The sequence below is a fragment of the Pogoniulus pusillus genome, chromosome 39 (genome assembly GCF_015220805.1).
Source record: "Pogoniulus pusillus isolate bPogPus1 chromosome 39, bPogPus1.pri, whole genome shotgun sequence".
Lineage (NCBI taxonomy): Eukaryota > Metazoa > Chordata > Aves > Piciformes > Lybiidae > Pogoniulus > Pogoniulus pusillus.
In genome coordinates this window covers 2,441,431-2,458,483 of record NC_087302.1, presented here as the reverse complement: position 1 = coordinate 2,458,483, position 17,053 = coordinate 2,441,431, and the positions used below count along the sequence as shown (strand labels likewise).

The 17,053-nt window shown below is 58.6% G+C and overlaps 1 protein-coding gene and 1 long non-coding RNA gene across 3 annotated transcripts in view; one reads left to right on the top strand and one right to left on the bottom strand.

The window, feature by feature from the left end:
• Positions 1–9,739, bottom strand: part of LOC135191541 (uncharacterized) — a 181,163-nt gene extending 171,424 nt beyond the window's left edge. Inside the window, exon 1 of the long non-coding RNA XR_010308841.1 lies at positions 9,697–9,739. This is a non-coding gene — a long non-coding RNA (uncharacterized LOC135191541). The remainder of the gene's footprint in view (positions 1–9,696) is intronic.
• Positions 1–16,749, top strand: part of TFEB (transcription factor EB) — a 32,090-nt gene extending 15,341 nt beyond the window's left edge. For both annotated transcript variants that reach the window (XM_064173899.1, XM_064173898.1), the window contains exons 2-9: positions 9,157–9,401; positions 10,654–10,908; positions 11,007–11,087; positions 12,235–12,355; positions 12,524–12,580; positions 13,005–13,080; positions 13,261–13,408; positions 14,034–16,749. In XM_064173899.1, the coding sequence (XP_064029969.1) occupies positions 9,207–9,401; positions 10,654–10,908; positions 11,007–11,087; positions 12,235–12,355; positions 12,524–12,580; positions 13,005–13,080; positions 13,261–13,408; positions 14,034–14,474 (1,374 nt within the window). In that variant the 5' untranslated portion in view covers positions 9,157–9,206 and the 3' untranslated portion in view covers positions 14,475–16,749. The remainder of the gene's footprint in view (positions 1–9,156; positions 9,402–10,653; positions 10,909–11,006; positions 11,088–12,234; positions 12,356–12,523; positions 12,581–13,004; positions 13,081–13,260; positions 13,409–14,033) is intronic.
• Positions 16,750–17,053: the final 304 nt, after the last annotated feature.

Genomic DNA, 17,053 nt, shown 5'->3' with positions numbered 1-17,053 from the left:
CCCACCCCTGGCGTTTGAAAAGGAGGAAGGAAGGCTCGGTGGGGGCTTGCTGTGGGGAGGAAGAGGCAGAGCTGTTTTCACTTCTTTCTTTTCCTTTTCACTGCCCTCTTGCTCGTCCATGAAGCAGCCCAGAGCTGGGGTAGGGGAATGGGGGGGGGGTGGGTGGGCAGCGTGGCCCCCACCCCAGCTGCCCTCCTTCCCCTAGGGGTGCCCTCTGCCAGCTGAAGCTGCCAATTGATTTTTCCACTTACAAACGGCCACGATCGACTGGGGAATGAGCAGAGGGCAGGGAGCAGGGCTGGGGCAGCAGCTCCTCAGTGCACTGAGTTTGGGGGTTCTCAGCTCTGTCCCCAGGGTTTGGTTCCCTTCTTCTCCATCCAGCTCTGGAGGAGGTGGGCAGGAGATGGGTTGCATTTGCTGTAGGGCTGTGTGTGTGTGCCCATAGGGGGGCAATGTGGGTGCTGCTTCCCTGTGGGCCAGCCAGGGAGGGAAACCTGATCCCCCCCTGGACTTCTCCCGGGCTAAATCTGGAAAGTGGCTCACAGCAGCTTTTATTTCTAACCTACACCTGGGCACAGTGGTGCCCGAGCAGGAGGTGGTGAGGGGCTGCGTGGGTGCAGGGCCAGCAGCCTGCCTGTGGGGGTTCTGCCCCTTTGGGGTGGCACTGAGTGATCCAGAGGTGGCAGTGTGGCTGTGAGGGTTCTGTCCCTTTGGGGTGGCACTGAGTGATTCAGAGGTGGCAGTGTGGCTGTGGGGGTTCTGTCCCTTTGGGGTGGCACTGAGTGATCCACAGGTGCAGAGGTGGCAGTGTGGCTGTGGGGGTTCTGTCCCTTTGGGGTGGCACTGAGTGATCCAGAGGTGGCAGTGTGGCTGTGAGGGTTCTGTCCCTTTGGGGTGGCACTGAGTGATTCAAAGGTGGCAGTGTGGCTGTGAGGGTTCTGTCCCTTTGGGGTGGCACTGAGTGATCCATAGGTGCAGAGGTGGCAGTGTGGCTGTGAGGGTTCTGTCCCTTTGGGGTGGCACTGAGTGATCCACAGGTGCAGAGGTGGCAGTGTGGCTGTGAGGGTTCTGCCCCTTTGGGGTGGCACTGGGTGATCCATAGGTGCAGAGGTGGCAGTGTGGCTGTGAGGGTTCTGTCCCTTTGGGGTGGCACTGGGTGATCCATAGGTGCAGAGGTGGCAGTGTGGCTGTGAGGGTTCTGTCCCTTTGGGGTGGCACTGGGTGATCCACAGGTGCAGAGGTGGCAGTGTGGTTGTGGGGGTTCTGCCCCTTTGGGGTGGCACTGAGTGATCCACAGGTGCAGAGGTGGCAGTGTGGCTGTGAGGGTTCTGCCCCTTTGGGGTGGCACTGAGTGATCCACAAGTGCAGAGGTGGCAGTGTGGCTGTGGGGGTTCTGTGCCTTTGAGGTGGCACTGAGTGATCCATAGGTGCAGAGGTGGCAGTGTGGCTGTGAGGGTTCTGTGCCTTTGAGGTGGCACTGAGTGATCCATAGGTGCAGAGGCAGCAGCCTGGCTGTAGGTGTTTTGTCCCTTTTGGGTGGCACTGGGTGCTGTGGGTGCAGGACCAGCAGTGTTGCTGTGGGGACTTTGTCCCTTTTGGGTGGCACTGGGTGCTGCATGGGTGCAGAGCCAGCAGTGTTGCTGTGGGGGCTTTGTCCCTTTAAGATGGCACTGGGTGCTGCATGGGTGCAGAGATGGCAGTGTTGCTGTGGGGGCTTTGTCCCTTTGGGGTGGCAGCCTGGCTGTGGGTGTTTTGTCCCTTTGGGGTGGCACTGATGCTGTGTGGGTGCAGAGGCAGCAGCCTGCCTGTAGGTGTTTTGTCCCTTTTGGGTGGCACTGATGCTGCATGGGTACAGAGGTGGCAGTTTGACTGTGGCTACTTGTTCCCTTTTGTGTGGCACTGGGTGCTGCATGGGTGCAGGGCCAGCAGCCTGCCTGTGGGTGTTTTGTCCCTTTGAGGTGGCACTGATGCTGTGTGGGTGCAGAGCCAGCAGTGTTGCTGTGGGTGTTTTGTCCCTTTGGGGTGGCACTGATGCTGTGTGGGTGCAGAGGCAGCAGCCTGCCTGTAGGTGTTTTGTCCCATTTGGGTGGCATCGATGCTGCGTGGGTACAGAGGTGGAAGTTTGACTGTGGCTGTTTTGTCCGTTTTGGGTGACACTGAGTGATGTGGGTGCAGAGGTGACAGTTTGACTGTGGGTGTTGTCTCTTTGGGGTGGCACTGATGCTGTGTGGGTGCAGGACCAGCAGCGTTGCTGTGGGTGTTTCATGCCGTTAGGATGGCACTGGGTGCTGCATGGGTGCAGAGGTGGCAGTTTGACTGTGGGTGTTGTCTCTTTGGGGTGGCACTGGGTGCTGCATGGGTGCAGAGGTGACAGTTTGTGGGTGTTGTCTCTTTGGGGTGGCACTGATGCTGCATGGGTGCAGAGGTGACAGTTTGACTGTGAGTGTTGTCTCTTTGGGGTGGCACTGATGCTGTGTGGATGCAGAGGTGACAGTTTGACTGTGAGTGTTGTCTCTTTGGGGTGGCACTGATGCTGTGTGGGTGCAGAGGTGACAGTTTGACTGTGAGTGTTGTCTCTTTGGGGTGGCACTGATGCTGTGTGGGTGCAGAGGTGACAGTTTGTGGCTGTTATCTCTTTGGGGTGGCACTGGGTGCTGCATGGGTGCAGAGGTGACAGTTTGACTGTGGCTGTTGTCTCTTTGGGGTGGCACTGGGTGCTGCATGGGTGCAGAGGTGACAGTTTGACTGTGGGTGTTGTCTCTTTGGGGTGGCACTGGTGCTGTGTGGATGCAGAGGTGGAAGTTTGACTGTGACTGTTTTGTCCCTTTGGGGTGGCACTGATGCTGTGTGGGTGCAGAGGTGACAGTTTGACTGTGGCTGCTTGTTCCCTTTTGGGTGGCACTGGGTGCTGCATGGGTGCAGGGCCAGCAGCCTGCCTGTAGGTGTTTTGTCCCTTTAAGGTGGCATCGATGCTGTGTGGGTGCAGAGCCAGCAGTGTTGCTGTGGGTGTTTTGTCCCTTTGGGGTGGCACTGATGCTGTGTGGGTGCAGAGGCAGCAGCCTGGCTGTGGGTGTTTTGTCCCATTTGGGTGGCATCGATGCTGCGTGGGTACAGGGGTGGAGGTTTGACTGTGGCTGTTTTGTCCGTTTTGGGTGACACTGAGTGATGTGGGTGCAGAGGTGGCAGTTTGACTGTGGGTGTTGTCTCTGGGGTGGCACTGGGTGCTGCATGGGTGCAGAGGTGACAGTTTGACTGTGGGTGTTGTCTCTTTGGGGTGGCACTGGGTGCTGCATGGGTGCAGAGGTGACAGTTTGACTGTGGGTGTTGTCTCTTTGGGGTGGCACTGGGTGCTGCATGGGTGCAGAGGTGGCAGTTTGACTGTGGGTGTTGTCTCTTTGGGGTGGCACTGGGTGCTGTGTGGGTGCATAGGTGACAGTTTGACTGTGGGTGGTGTCTCTTCGGGGTGGCACTGGGTGCTGCATGGGTGCAGAGGTGGCAGTTTGACTGTGGGTGTTGTCTCTTTGGGGTGGCACTGGGTGCTGCATGGGTGCAGAGGTGGCAGTTTGACTGTGGGTGTTGTCTCATTGGGGTGGCACTGATGCTGTGTGGGTGCAGAGGTGGCAGTTTGACTGTGGGTGTTGTCTCTTTGGGGTGGCACTGATGCTGTGTGGGTGCAGAGGTGGCAGTTTGACTGTGGGTGTTGTCTCTTTGGGGTGGCACTGGGTGCTGCATGGGTGCAGAGGTGGCAGTTTGACTGTGGGTGTTGTCTCTTTGGGGTGGCACTGATGCTGCATGGGTGCAGAGGTGACAGTTTGACTGTGGGTGTTGTCTCTTTGGAGTGGCACTGGGTGCTGCATGGGCACAGAGGTGACGGTTTGTGGGTGTTGTCTCTTTGGGGTGGCACTGATGCTGCATGGGTGCAGAGGTGGCAGTTTGACTGTGGCTGTTGTCTCTTTGGGGTGGCACTGGGTGCTGCATGGATGCAGAGGTGGCAGTTTGTGGGTGTTGTCTCTTTGGGGTGGCACTGGGTGCTGCATGGGTGCAGAGGTGGTGTTTTGACTGTGGCTGCTTTGTCCCTGTGGGCTGGCATTGGGTGCCCCAGGCTGGCTGCCTGCAGCAGCTCCCGCAGCAGCCTGGCCCCTCGGTTGCGCAGCAGCCGCCGATGTGGCTCCAGCAGCTGCCGCTGGTTGCTCAGCAGCTGCCACTGCTCCGCTTGCTGCCACTGCAGAAACCCAGTGGGCAGCTCTGCTTGTTGGGCTCCCGTGGGGGCGGGGGACAGCTTGGGATTGTGCAAAGTCCCGTGAGGGTCAGGGCAGCTCTAGGTGCCAGCAGAGATGCTTCAGCCAGAGCCACTCCCCACTCACCTCCACCTTGTGGCCAGCAGGTCAAGGAGGTGATTCTGCTCCTCTGCTGCGCTCTGGTGAGACCCCACCTGGAGCACTGTGCCCAGTTCTGGAGCCCCTGGTACAGGAAAGATCTGCAGGTGCTGGAAGGTGTCCAGAGAAGGGCCATGAGGATGCTCAGAGGGCTGGAGCTGCTCTGCTGTGGGGACAGGATGAGAGAGTTGAGGTTGTTCAGTCTGGAGAGGAGAAGGCTCTGAGGAGACCTTATTGTGGCCTTCCAGTATCTGAAGGGGGCTACAAGAAAGCTGGGGAGGGACTTTTTAGGGTGTCAGATGGTGATAGGACTGGGGGGGATGGAGCAAAGCTGGAAGATTCAGATTGGATGTTAGGAAGAAGTTCTTCATCATGAACAGGTTGCCCAGGGAGGTGATGGAAGCTTCATCCCTGGAGGTGTTTAAGGCCAGGCTGGATGTGGCTCTGAGCAACCTGCTCTAGTGGGAGGTGTCCCTGCCCATGGCAGAGGACTTGGAGCTGGCTGATCCTGGAGGTCCCTTCCAGCCCTGGCAATTCTGTGGTTCTGTGATAAAAGTGTCTGAGTGTCTTTGGCTCCTGATGCAGTCACAGCCCCGGAGGAAAAGCTCCAGAAATAACCTTGTTGCTAAACAGCAGCAGAGATATTTTGAAGGGAGATTAAATCCCTGGCTCCAGCCCCATGTGTTGTCCCAGCAGTGGGGCTGGTGGCTGGTGGTGGAGCATGGTTTGATGCCTGGACAGTCCCCCAGTGCTGATGGAGCCCATCCAGGCTCTCCAGCACCCAGGGAGGTTTTCACTCCAAGAGCTGCTCTGGCTTTAGGGTGCAGCAAAGTGGGATCCTCTTTTTCCTGCACACCAAGGAGGCAGGGATGGGGAGGGGCACAGGGTCAGCTTCCTTTGGGAAACTGGCTCCTTTCCCATGTGTTCAGGAGCTGACCCAAGGCTGGTGCCTTGGTCTCTCCCGTGGGGCTGGGGGCTGTCAGGGTCAGCTCAGCTCTCTGTCTTCTCGTGGTGATGGGCAGCACAGTCTGGGCTGCAGGCAGGGGCTTGAGAGCCCACCTGGGTGCTGGCTGCTCCAAGAAAAGCCACCTCCTGTGTGCCCAGACAGGACAGGTGGAGTCAAGGTGTGGAGAGAGGCCAGGGCCATCCACCCTTTCCCTGCTCCCTCCTACCTTCCTGCCCTTCATCCCCACTTCTCCCTCTCCATCCCCTTCCTGTTGCTCCATTGCCCACCCTGGGCCTCCCACCACCTTCCTCCCTCCCCTCTTCTGTGACCTCTGGGGACTTGTGCCCAGCAGGTGCCCTGGCAGCACCCACTGGGAAACCCAATGCCTGGGCATGCCCTGGCTGGTTGTGCTGTCCACTCAGAGCCAGGCAAGCTGGGGTGAGCCATTGCTGGGGACCCCTCCAGACAGGGACCAAGCTGGGGTTGTCCCTGGCATGGGGATGGCTCTGGCACAGCAGGAGAGCCTGTGGATGTGGTTTTTCCAGGATGCCAAAGCCTTTTCACCTTCCCAGGAATATCAAACATCCCAGACAGAGACACTCTGCCCTGTGCTTTGTTTCTGACCCCCATGGACCAAAGGGTGGCAGGATGCATCTCCAGGGTGGGACATGCCCCTCCAGGGTAGGATGCTGGTTGGGTCCCCATCCTTTCCCACTGCCACCCTCCCTTCCCCTGGGGCTGACTCAGAGTGAAAGCAGAAGCTGCTCAGCATTTTGGGGGGTGGGGAGAGGCCAAGCAGAACCAAGCAGGTTATTTTAAACTTGACCTAATTCCCCACCCCCTCCTGCCCTGCTCTTTATCAGGTCCAGCTCTGGCCACCCTTTCCCAACCTCACCCTTGGCTTCTCCTCTCCTCGGGAGCTTCCCAGGGGGAGTGGGCAGCACTTTCACTCCCCTGTCCCACAGGGCTATGGTGCCAGGGCTGGTGGGCCTGGGGGTGGTGATTGGGTGTCAATGCCATGGGTGGCTACACCTTGACATGCTTCACCTAGCACCCATGTACTGGCTGCTCTTGCTGAGAAAGGCTGGGGACCCCCCCAAGCTGTGCCATGGGGCAGCTCCATCCTCACCCTCAGCAACAGGTTTCCCCAGTATGGAGGTGCTGCCTGCTGTGGCTTTCTCCCTGTGCTATCCCCCCACCTGTGGTCATGCCCCCATGGGTGCTCTCAGCCTTTCTGCTGCTCACAGGGCTTTGTGGATAGCTGCCTGCAGAGCTTCCCATGCCTTTGAAATCCCTTTCCTGCTCTCCCTCAGTGCTGGAATCCCTCTCAAAGTGTCCATCTTGCCTGGCTCCTGCCCTTCTCCCCCATCTCTGCCCTGGCTGTGCCCCAGCTGTGCAGCATGAGCTGGGTTTGCAAAGCATGGCCAGACCTTGCATGCTGTGGGAATCACTAAATCACAGAATGGTTTGAGCTGGAAGGGACCTTAAAGATCATCAAGTTCCAGCTGCCCTGCATGAGCTTCTTCTAGACCAGTTTGCTCAAGGCCTCATCTCATTTCCTTGCTGCTCTTGGAGGTTTCTACTCTCAACCAGCCCTGAACTTTTGGGGTTGTTACATCCCTCAGCTGTGCTTTATTTTCCCCTTTCAGCCTTGGTTAATCTGCTGTGGGCTTGTCCTTGGTGTCCCTGGGCCCTTTTCCAGGGCTCTTCTCAAGCATCCCCCTGGGCCCTCTTCTCAGGCTGTTTGTGCCAACCTTCTTCATGGCAGGACTTGATGATCTTAAAGGTCTTTTCTAAGCAGAGTGATTCTCTGAAGCTCCAATTGATATCTGTCCTGAGCTCCTCTTCTCCCATCCCCCTTCAGACAGGCCACCATAGCTAATTAATTACCTTCCCCTTGCTGTTCAATAGCTGCCTCTTGAGCCATGTAATCATATTTCTGCCCATGCTGCCTTGATTTAATTTCCCCCCTAGGACATGGCCTGGCACTGTGTATCAGATGCCTCACCAAAGCCCCCTCTGCTGTACCCACGCCTTTGTCTGCAGTTCCCTCTTGTGTTTAAGCAGCAAACCTCTCCAGGGCTGCTTGGTTGTGCTGCTGCAGAGCACACCCCAGGGCCTTGGCTCCTGCCTGGTCCCCTGGCAGAGTGTGCTTTGGGTCCTGTGCTTTGCCTTCCCTCCTATCCTGAGAATGCTGTGGTCCAGGCCCTGTCCCATACAGCATTGCCTGCATCCCTAGCCCAGCCTGTGTGGGAAAAGCCATCCTGCATCCCTATCCCTGCCCTGTGTAGGAAAAGCCATCCTGCATCCTTATCCCAGCCCTGTATGGGAAAAGCCATCCTGCATCCCTGTTCCAGCCTGCATGGGAAAAGCCATCCTGCATCCTTATCCCAGTTCCATGTGGGACAAGCCATCCTGCATCCCTATCCCAACACTGGGGGACAAGCCACCCTGCATCCCTATCCCAGTTCCATGTGGGACAAGCCATCCTGCATCCCTATCCCAACCCTGTGAGTGAAAAGCCATCCTGCATCCCTATCCCAGCCCTGTGTGGGAAGAGCCATCCTGCATCCCTATCCCAGCCCTGTGTGGGAAGAGCCATCCTGCATCCCCATGCCACTCCTGTAGTGGAAAAGTCATTCCATAAGCCTGGAAGTGTTCAGAACCAGACTGGATGCAGCCTTGAGCAACCTGATCTAGTGGGAGCTGTCCCTGCCCCATGGCAGTGGGGCTTGGAACTGGATGAGCTTTAAGATCCCTTCCAGCCCAAACCATTCCATGATTCTTTGACCTCCATCCTAGCCTGGTGTGGGAAAAGTCCCCATCCTCCCTCCGCTGCCAGCCCCGTGGAAGGCTGTGGGCATGCCCAAGCCTGGCTATGGCATCTCCCCTCTCTGCCCTCGGCGGGCGCCATCCCCTTTGTCCCGGGGGAACAAGGGCTGGTCTGTGCCGTGCGGGGCCCCCGCTCGCCTGCCCCCCGCTCCGCGCTGCCGTGCCCGCCCCGCACAGAGCCTGCCTTGTTCCCCCCGCGGCGGGGCCGAGGTCTGGGCACAGCCAGGCTGAGGGTTAACCGCTGCCTCCTGGCACCCGCCAGCCTTTTCTTCCTGCCCTTCCCTTGCTTTCCCTTTCCCTTTCGCGCTGCTCCGGGGCTCAGGCTCTTCCTGCTCCTTGCTCTCTCTCTCTCGACCCTTCCTGCTCTGCTCTGCTCTGCTCTTCCCGAAGTCGGCGACTCGAACCCGAGCGCGGCGCTGCTGTGAGTCCTGCTTCTGGTGCCCTGCCTGCTCCCCGCCTGCCCTGTGCCCTCCCTCCCTGGGTGCCCTGCCTGCACCCCGCCTGCCCTGTGCCCTCCCTCCCTGGGTGCCCTGCCTGCTCCCCGCCTGCCCTGTGCCCTCCCTCCCTGAGTGTCCTGCCTGCTCCCCGCCTGCCCTGTGCCCTCCCTCCCTGGGTGCCCTGCCTGCTCCCCGCCTGCCCTGTGCCCTCCCTCCCTGGGTGCCCTGCCTGCTCCCCGCCAGCCCTGTGCCCTCCCTCCCTGCGTGCCCTGCCTGTCCCCAGGGCTCTGAGCGTGCTGGCACGGCAGGGAGCCGTGCCAGGAGGGCAGACCCCTCCATCCGGCGTTGTGGATGGAGATCATCCTGGCTTAGTCAGCAGCTCCTCTAGGCACTCCAGGATGTCTGCTCCTTCCCCGTGCCTCAGTTTCCCTCCTGCAGAATCAGTTGTGGCTGAACAACCTGCTCTAGTGGGAAGCGTGTCTGCCTATGGCTGGGGAGGGGGGGTGGGAACCAGACGATCTTTGAGGTCCCTTCTGACCTAAACCGTTCTGTGTCCTTCTCGCAGGGTCACCTCCGTGCCAGGCGGGCACCCGGGCGCCCCCCCGCCGGAGCAGCATGGCGTCGCGCATCGGGCTGCGGATGGAGCTGATGAAGCAGCAGGCGCAGCAGGAGGCGGAGCGGGAGCGAGTGCAGCAGCAGATGATGATGAACTACATGCAGCAGCAGCGCATGCCGGTGGCCTCCACCCCGGCCATCAACACCCCTGTGCACTACCAGTCCCCACCACCCGTGCCTGGAGAGGTCCTCAAGGTATAGTGCTGGCTCCGTCCCCTTCTTTCCCCGAGGGCTGAGGAGGGTGGAAGAGATCCCTGATGGAACAGGTTGCACAGGGAGGGTTGTGGAGTCTTCCTCTCTGGAGTTATTCAAGGTGCTCCTGGATGTGTTCCTGTGTGATGTGCTCTGGGTGATGCTGCTCTGGCAAGGGGGGAGGTGGACTGGGTGAGCTTTGGAGGTCCCTTCCAGCCCCTGACACTCTGTGGGTCAGAGTCACAGAATCACAGAATTAACCAGGCTGGGAAAGACCTCTGAGGTCATCAAGTCCAACCTATCCCCTAACACCTTCTAATTAACTAACCCCTGGCACTAAGTGCCTCATGTAGCCTCCTTTTAAACACCTCCAGGGATGGCACTCCACAACCTCCCCAGGCAGCCCATTCTAGTGCCAATCTCACTTGCTGTGAAGAGCTTCTTCCTAACATCCAGCCTGAACCTGCCCTGGCACAGCTTGAGGCTGTATCATAGAATCATAGAATCGAGCAGGTTGGAAGAGAGCTCCAAGCTCAGCCAGCCCAACCTAGCACCCAGCCCTGCCCAACCAACCAGACCATGGCACTAAGTGCCCCAGCCAGGCTTGGCTTCAACACCTCCAGGCACAGCCACTCTACCACCTCCCTGGGCAGCCCATTCCAGTGCCAATCACTCTCTCTGCCAACAACTTCCTCCTAACAGCCAGCCTAGACCTGCCCTGGCACAGCTTGAGGCTGTGTTCCCTTTGCCTGGCAGCAGAGCCCAACCCCACCTGGCTACAGCCTCCCTGCAGGCAGCTGCAGGCAGCAATGAGCTCTGCCCTGAGCCTCCTCTGCTGCAGGCTGCACCTCCCCAGCTCCCTCAGCCTCTCCTCACAGGGCTGTGCTCCAGGCCCCTCCCCAGCCTTGCTGCCCTTCTCCAAACACCTTCCAGCACCTCAACATCTCTCTGCAATGGAGGAGCCCAGAGCTGGACACAGCACTCCAGGGGTGGCCTGAGCAGTGCTGAGCACAGGGGCACAGGAACCTCCCTTGTCCTGCTGCCCACACTGCTGCTGAGCCAGCCCAGGATGCCATTGGCTCTGCTGCCCACCTGGGCACTGCTGCCTCATGTTCAGCTCCTCTCTCCCAGCACCCCCAGCTCCCTCTCTGCCTGGCTGCTCTCAGCCACTCTGTCCCCAGCCCCTAGCACTGCTTGGAGTTGTCTGGCAGAAGAGCCCAACCCCAGCTGACCACAGCCTCCTTTCTCCATGCAGGTGCAGTCCTACCTGGAGAACCCTACCACCTACCACCTGCAGAAGTCTCGGGACAAGAAGGTTCAAGCTTACCTCTCAGAAACCTACGGGAACAAGTTTGCTGCCCACGTCAGCCCCATCAGCCACTCTCCCAAGCCGCCCCCGGCCGCCTCCCCTGGCGTCCGACCTGGCCACGTCCTGTCCTCCTCGGCGGGCAACAGTGCCCCCAACAGCCCCATGGCCATGCTCAACATCGGCTCCAACCCCGAGCGCGAGGTCAGGAGGTGCCAACCGTGCTGCTGGGGGGAAGCAAGGGGCTGAGAAGGGCACTTCAAAGTCCTTTTTCCTTTGCTCATTGGCACTTTCTGTTTCAGTTTGATGAGGTCATCGATGACATCATGCGCTTGGATGATGTCTTGGGCTACATTAACCCTGAAGTCCAGATGCCCAACACGGTGAGGCTGAGATCAAACCCTGGGCTGTAGGGCAGAGGTGGCACAGAGGGGGCTTTTCCTTCTGCTGCATCCCTGAGGTGATGCCCAGGTGCCAGCCTGGCCCAGACTCATGCCTGGGGCAGGTGTGCCTGGGGCTGAGGGAGGGAAGGAGGCAGCGAGGTCTCCCTTTTACAGCTCCAGAGCCAGTTCCTCAGCTTCTCCTAGTTAATGACAGCTGAGAGTCCTCATAAATGCCAGGTGCTGGGAGAGGGATGTGGGGAGGGACCAAGCATCTGCTGCAGCATGATGGCGATTCATGGAATGGTTTGGGTTGGAAGGGGCCTTCAAGATCATCCAGTTCCAACTCCCCTGCCATGGACAGGGACATCTGCCACTAGCTCAGGTTGCTCAAGGCCTCATCCAGCCTGGCCTTGAACACCTCCCTGGGCAACCTGTGCCAGTGTCTCCCCACCCTCACTCTCAAGAATTTCTGTCTCATCTCCAGTCTCATTCTGCCCTCCTCAAGTTTCAGTTCGTCCTCTCTTAGTCTGTCACTCCCAGCCCTTGTCAGAAGTCCCTCTCCAGCTCCCCTGTAGCCCCTTCAGGTACTGGAAGGCTGCTCTGAGGTCTTCCTGGAGCCTTCTGTTCCCCAGGCTGCAAAACCTGGGAAACAACCTCCACGGGAGAGGTTCTCCAGCCCTCTCATCATCTTTGTGGCCTCTTCTGGACCCTTTCCAACAGCTCCATGTCCTTGTGCTGGGCACACCAGAGCTGGAGGCAGTGTTGCAGGTGGGCTCTCAGGAGAGCAAAGTTGAGGGAGGCTCCTGCTGGGAGAGGTTTCCCAGCCAGAAGCTCCCTCGCAGTGGCTCCATCTCTCCGATTGGATCCGCAGGGCAGCTTCTGCCTCCCAGTGGGATTCATCCTGCCGAGCCCTGCTCAGCTGTGATTCATCTGCCCTATTTTAGATGCTGGCCGTGGGAGGGGATCAGCAGTGCCCTTTGAAGTCCTGTTTGCTTTGCTGCTCTGATTATAGCTGCTTTAAGGGCCCAGCAAGACAATTACACCTGCCTGGGCTGCTCACTCCCGTCCCAGCGGCCACGCAGCAGGGCTTGAGCCCTGGTCCCGCAGTCCCAGATGGAGCTAACCTGCCTGTCCCTCTGCTTTGCAGCTACCCATGTCCAGCAGTCACATGAATGTCTATACTGGGGACCCCCAAGTGACAGCCTCCCTTGTAGGTGTCACCAGCAGCTCCTGCCCTGCTGACCTCACCCAGAAGAGAGAGCTGACAGGTACGGCTTCGGAGCTGGTGGTGATGGCGAGTGGCAGAACTGTCCTTGTGCCTGTGGGTGGGGAGAGTGGCTCAGGGGGTGCTGGGGTGCTCAGCCCACCAGCCTGGGATGCTGGTGGGGTAAGATACAGCATTGTGCCCCCTGGGTGACATTGTGAGTCTCTTGCAGATGCTGAGAGCCGAGCCCTGGCGAAAGAGCGTCAGAAGAAAGACAATCACAACCTGAGTGAGTCTGGCTCTGGCTTGCCCTCTCCCACCCTTCCAGCCCTGTGCCTGTCCCTCTTCATCCTCACTGCCTCTCTCTCTGAGCCTTGGGTTCCCCCTCCCCATCCCATCTCAGCATGAGGAAGTACACCCCCAGCTCTTTCCCAGCTCTGCAAGGTGTCTGTGGTCAGCAGGACCCTCCTGTCCCTCTCATTAGCGCTGGGGAAGGTCAGACCTGCTCCTGCTGGGGTGGTGGATGGGAGCCAGGTGCCGAAAGCTTGGCCCAGTGTGGTTCTCATCCTCAGTACCCCTATCTCTAGGTAGGGGTCTGGCCAGGATATGATGGTGGCTCCCACCCCCATGAGCTGGAAGCAGCTGATGGGGCCATCGATTTCCTCCTGCTCTTGCTGCCTCCTCACCTCCATCCTTCTCTTCTCACCCTGCAGTCGAGAGGCGGCGAAGGTTTAACATCAACGACCGCATCAAAGAGCTGGGGATGCTCATCCCTAAGGCCAACGACCTGTACGTAGCCATGGCTTGGGTGGGGCTGGGAGAAGCGTGTGGGGGGGGGTCTGGTGACCTTGCTTGACCCTTGTCCCCGTGGCAGGCAATACCTTCAGAGGGACTGTTTGGTGGAGCAGAGGTGAGGGGACGCGTTGCTGGCACGCAGGTGGCAACCTCTTTTTCCGTCCTGCCCGGCAGGGACGTGCGCTGGAACAAAGGCACCATCCTGAAGGCATCTGTGGACTACATCAAGAGGATGCAGAAGGACCTGCAGAGGTCACGAGACCTGGAGAACCACTCACGACGCCTGGAGATGACAAATAAGCAGCTGCTGCTCCGCATCCAGGTGAGCTTCCCTGGGCTCTTCCCTCCCTCTGCTCTGCTCCGGCCCCGCAGACAGCTCACTCCTGCCCAGACAAGGGGCTGGGCCAGGGCTCTTCTCCTCCTTAGAGCTGTCAAGTCACCAGGGACAAACCCTTCAGACAAAGCAGACCTCTGAGGCTTAGGTCACTGCTGCGAGGGTTGAGCTCTGCCTGACTCACTCTTTTCATAGAATCATAGAATCAGCCAGGTTGGAAGAGACCTCCAAGCTCATCCAGTCCAACCTAGCACCCAGCCCTAACCAATCAACCAGACCATGGCACTAAGTGCCTCATCCAGGCTTTTCTTGAAGCCCCCCAGGGACGGTGCCTCCACCACCTCCCTGGGCAGCCCATTCCAATGCCAATCACTCTCTCTGTGAAGAACTTCTTCCTAATATCCAGCCTATTCCTACCCTGGCACAACTTGAGACTGTGTCCCCTTGTTCTATTGCTGGTTGCTGTGTCCCCTTGTTCTATTGCTTTTCCAGCCTTTGCTTCTTCCGTGGTCTCCTTTCCCTCCTGACCTTCTTGGTCCCTCTGTCCCTGCCGCCTCCATCTGTGCCACTTAACCTCTGTGCCCACCAAAGACCTGCTCTGCTCTCTTGGCAGGAGCTGGAGATGCAGGCACGTGTCCACGGGCTGCCCACCTCCTCGCCCTCAGGTGTCAACGTGGCCGAGCTGGCTCAGCAGGTGGTCAAGCAAGAAGCCAGTGGGGACGAGGGGACGCTGGAACCGCTGCTGCCACCCCCGGACCCCGAAACGCAGCTGCAGCCAGCGCTGCCTCCACCCCCTCAATCTCCCTACCACCAACTGGACTTCACCCACAGCCTGAGCTTCGACGACGGCTCCCGAGGCTTCCCAGACAGCCTGGAGCCCAGCCACAGTGCTTCCTTCCCATCCCTATCCAAGAAGGAGCTGGACTTGATGCTGATGCAGGACACCATGCTGCCCCTGGCCTCCGACCCCTTGTTCTCAGCCATGTCCCCGGAGGCTTCCAAGGCCAGCAGTCGCCGGAGCAGCTTCAGCATGGAGGATGCAGACATGCTGTGACAGAGGAGCTGCTCCAGCACCAGGGGCAAGGACTTGGGAGTTTGGTTAGTGAAGTTGAGGGCTCTCCCCTGGCAGGAGCAGCCCTTCCTGCCCAGCACTTGAACCTACGTAGGAGTTACCTTTTCTCTATGCAACGAGGGGCCGGGACCGAGGCTCTGGGTACCGCCCTGGCTTTTGCAAGCTTTTCTTTTTGCCCAGGAAGCCTCCTTGGCTTCTGTGGCGTTGGCCTGACTGCAGATTGCCCAGCCTGGGAGTGTGATCTCAGCTGCTTTGCCTTTCAGCAAAACCCTCCAGGTCCCAACCCCTTTCCCCAGGGTGCTGGAGCAGGCAGGAGCCTTCAAGTCGCCGGCAGGAGAGGAGAGGGACAGCGCTCAGTGCTCTTGGTCTGGCTTGCTGCCTCCTTGCCATCTCCCTCTGGGAGCCCATGTCCCTAACAAGTCTTCCCCAGAGGTGGCCTCTGAGCCCTGCAGATGCTTTGTGGTGCCACATCCTTCGTGGTGCCTCCTTCCTTGGAGCAGACACTGCCTGTCCTGCTCGCAGGGAGGCGTTAATTGGAGCAGGTTAATTTGCAGGGCTCTGGGGTGTAGGCTGAGTGAGCTGGGTCTGAAGCTACAAATTTAACTTCAAGGCTTCCAAAACAGCTGGGCTGGGGTGTTTGATGCTTGGTCGACCCCCTCCTGTGACTCCCACTTTGGGGGGAGCCCCCTCCTCGGGGTTTGGTAGCATCCACTACTCCAAAACCATGCCAGGCTCTGGACAAGGGCTGCATGGTGCCAGACGACCTTCAGCTTCCCTTGAGACATCCCCACAGAGGTGCCTCTGCCCCGTCTGGCTCTTCAGGGGGGAGGTTAAGGGGTTTTACACTTACTTCTGGGGATACTTGTTGAAAGCAGATGACCTGTCCCACATCTGGGAGGTGTCCCTGCCTCTGGGAGGGGATTGGAACTAGATGATCTTTGAGATCCCCTTCCAACCTAACCCATTCTGTGATTCTCTCTAGGCATGGAGGTCTGGGATCTGTCCCAGGACCTGGGAATAGTTTGTGCTGATTGCCAAACCTCAGCTGCTCCTCTCTGCCTTTGCCTCCTGGGGTTTATTTCTCTTCCCAGTGCCACCAGCTCCTTCCCCAGCCAGGACAGCTCTGTGATGGGAAGATTCTTTGAGCTTTCTGCCTCCTCAGCCTGGCTGGTGGTGAGGAGGGAGCTGAGCAGGGGAGGAGAGATGCTCTTCACAGGGAACATACCACAAGATTTTTTGTCAGGGAAGGCTGGGGAGTGGAGAGCACAACTTTGTGATCCCCCTTCAGAGCCCAGCATCACTCCCCCAGGGCTGTGGGAGCTGTGGCTGGATGGGCAGGAGCCCACAGGATGGGAATCACTGGGTGTACCCCATCCTGAGTCAAGGATGGAGGATGTCATAAGGTTGGCACTGTGAGGGGAAAGCCCAGCCAAGGAGGGACAAGACTGCTCTGTTGTGGGTGGTTTTGGGATTGCAAGGTGGGGGCCAGCCCCAGTAGCCCCCCCCAGAGAGGTGCCTGTGGGATGTGAGGGTGTGGGGAAGTGCAGAAAGTGAGAAGGTGATGGAGAGGAAGGAGGTGTTGGAGGTGTCCTGGGGCAGGGCAGGGTCCATCCACTGCTCTGCAGGGCTGCAGGGAAGGGGGTGAGGGCAAGGGGCACTGGGCTGTGCCCTGGTGGGGTTGGGGCTGGTTCACAGGGGGGCCTTGGCATCCTTCATGTGCTGCCATTAGTGCCTGCAAAGAAGAATCCCCCCCTGGCAGGGCAGCAGCCTCTGTACCCACACTGAGTACCTCTAGATGGGGGTGGCCTCTGGGTCTGTGGTCACCAGAGGGTCTGCACAGGAGCTTCAAGGGCTGCCAGGTGAAACCCCTGGGATTATTGTGGCTGTGGAGTGGTTCCCCTGGGCCCTCACTGGTGGTCCCCAGCTGGTGTGGGTCTGACTGGGATGAACTCCTGCTCCAGGCACCAATGGGCAGAGGACCTTCCATTGCTCAACACGAGCTGTGGCATCTCCCCTCCCTTCCCCTCCCCTCCAGCCACAGGGAAACAGTTGTGGATTCTTCTTCTTTTTTTTTACCTTTTGGGGGGTTTTGTTTGGTTTTCTTTTTGTTTTGTTTGTTGGTTGTTTTTTTAATGCACTGTGCTCTGATTCAAAAATTTTACTACTGTTTTATAAAGAAAAAAAAATGTATAAAAGAATGAACTGGAATGGAAGGAGAGAAAAAAAAATATCCATTAAAATATATTTATTTACAACATCCTGGGGTGCTTGCAGTGTGAGCTGCCTCTTCTCAGCCTGGAGGAGAGAAGGTCGTGGAGCAGGAAGCACTTCAGAGCTACCTTCCCTCAGGGATACCACAGCTGTGCCCAGAGGTTGAGCTCCAGCAGATCCCCACCTTGCAGGGGAGCTCCCCTGGATTTGGAGGGCTGCTTGGAGTATTTTGGTTCTGTTGGAGAGGAGATCACTTCTGTTCCACTCATTCACCTAGGCCCAGGTTGGTTTGGGAGGTTTAAGTGCAATTGCAGCCCAGAGAGCCAAGCAGAGCCTGGGCTGCAGCAGCA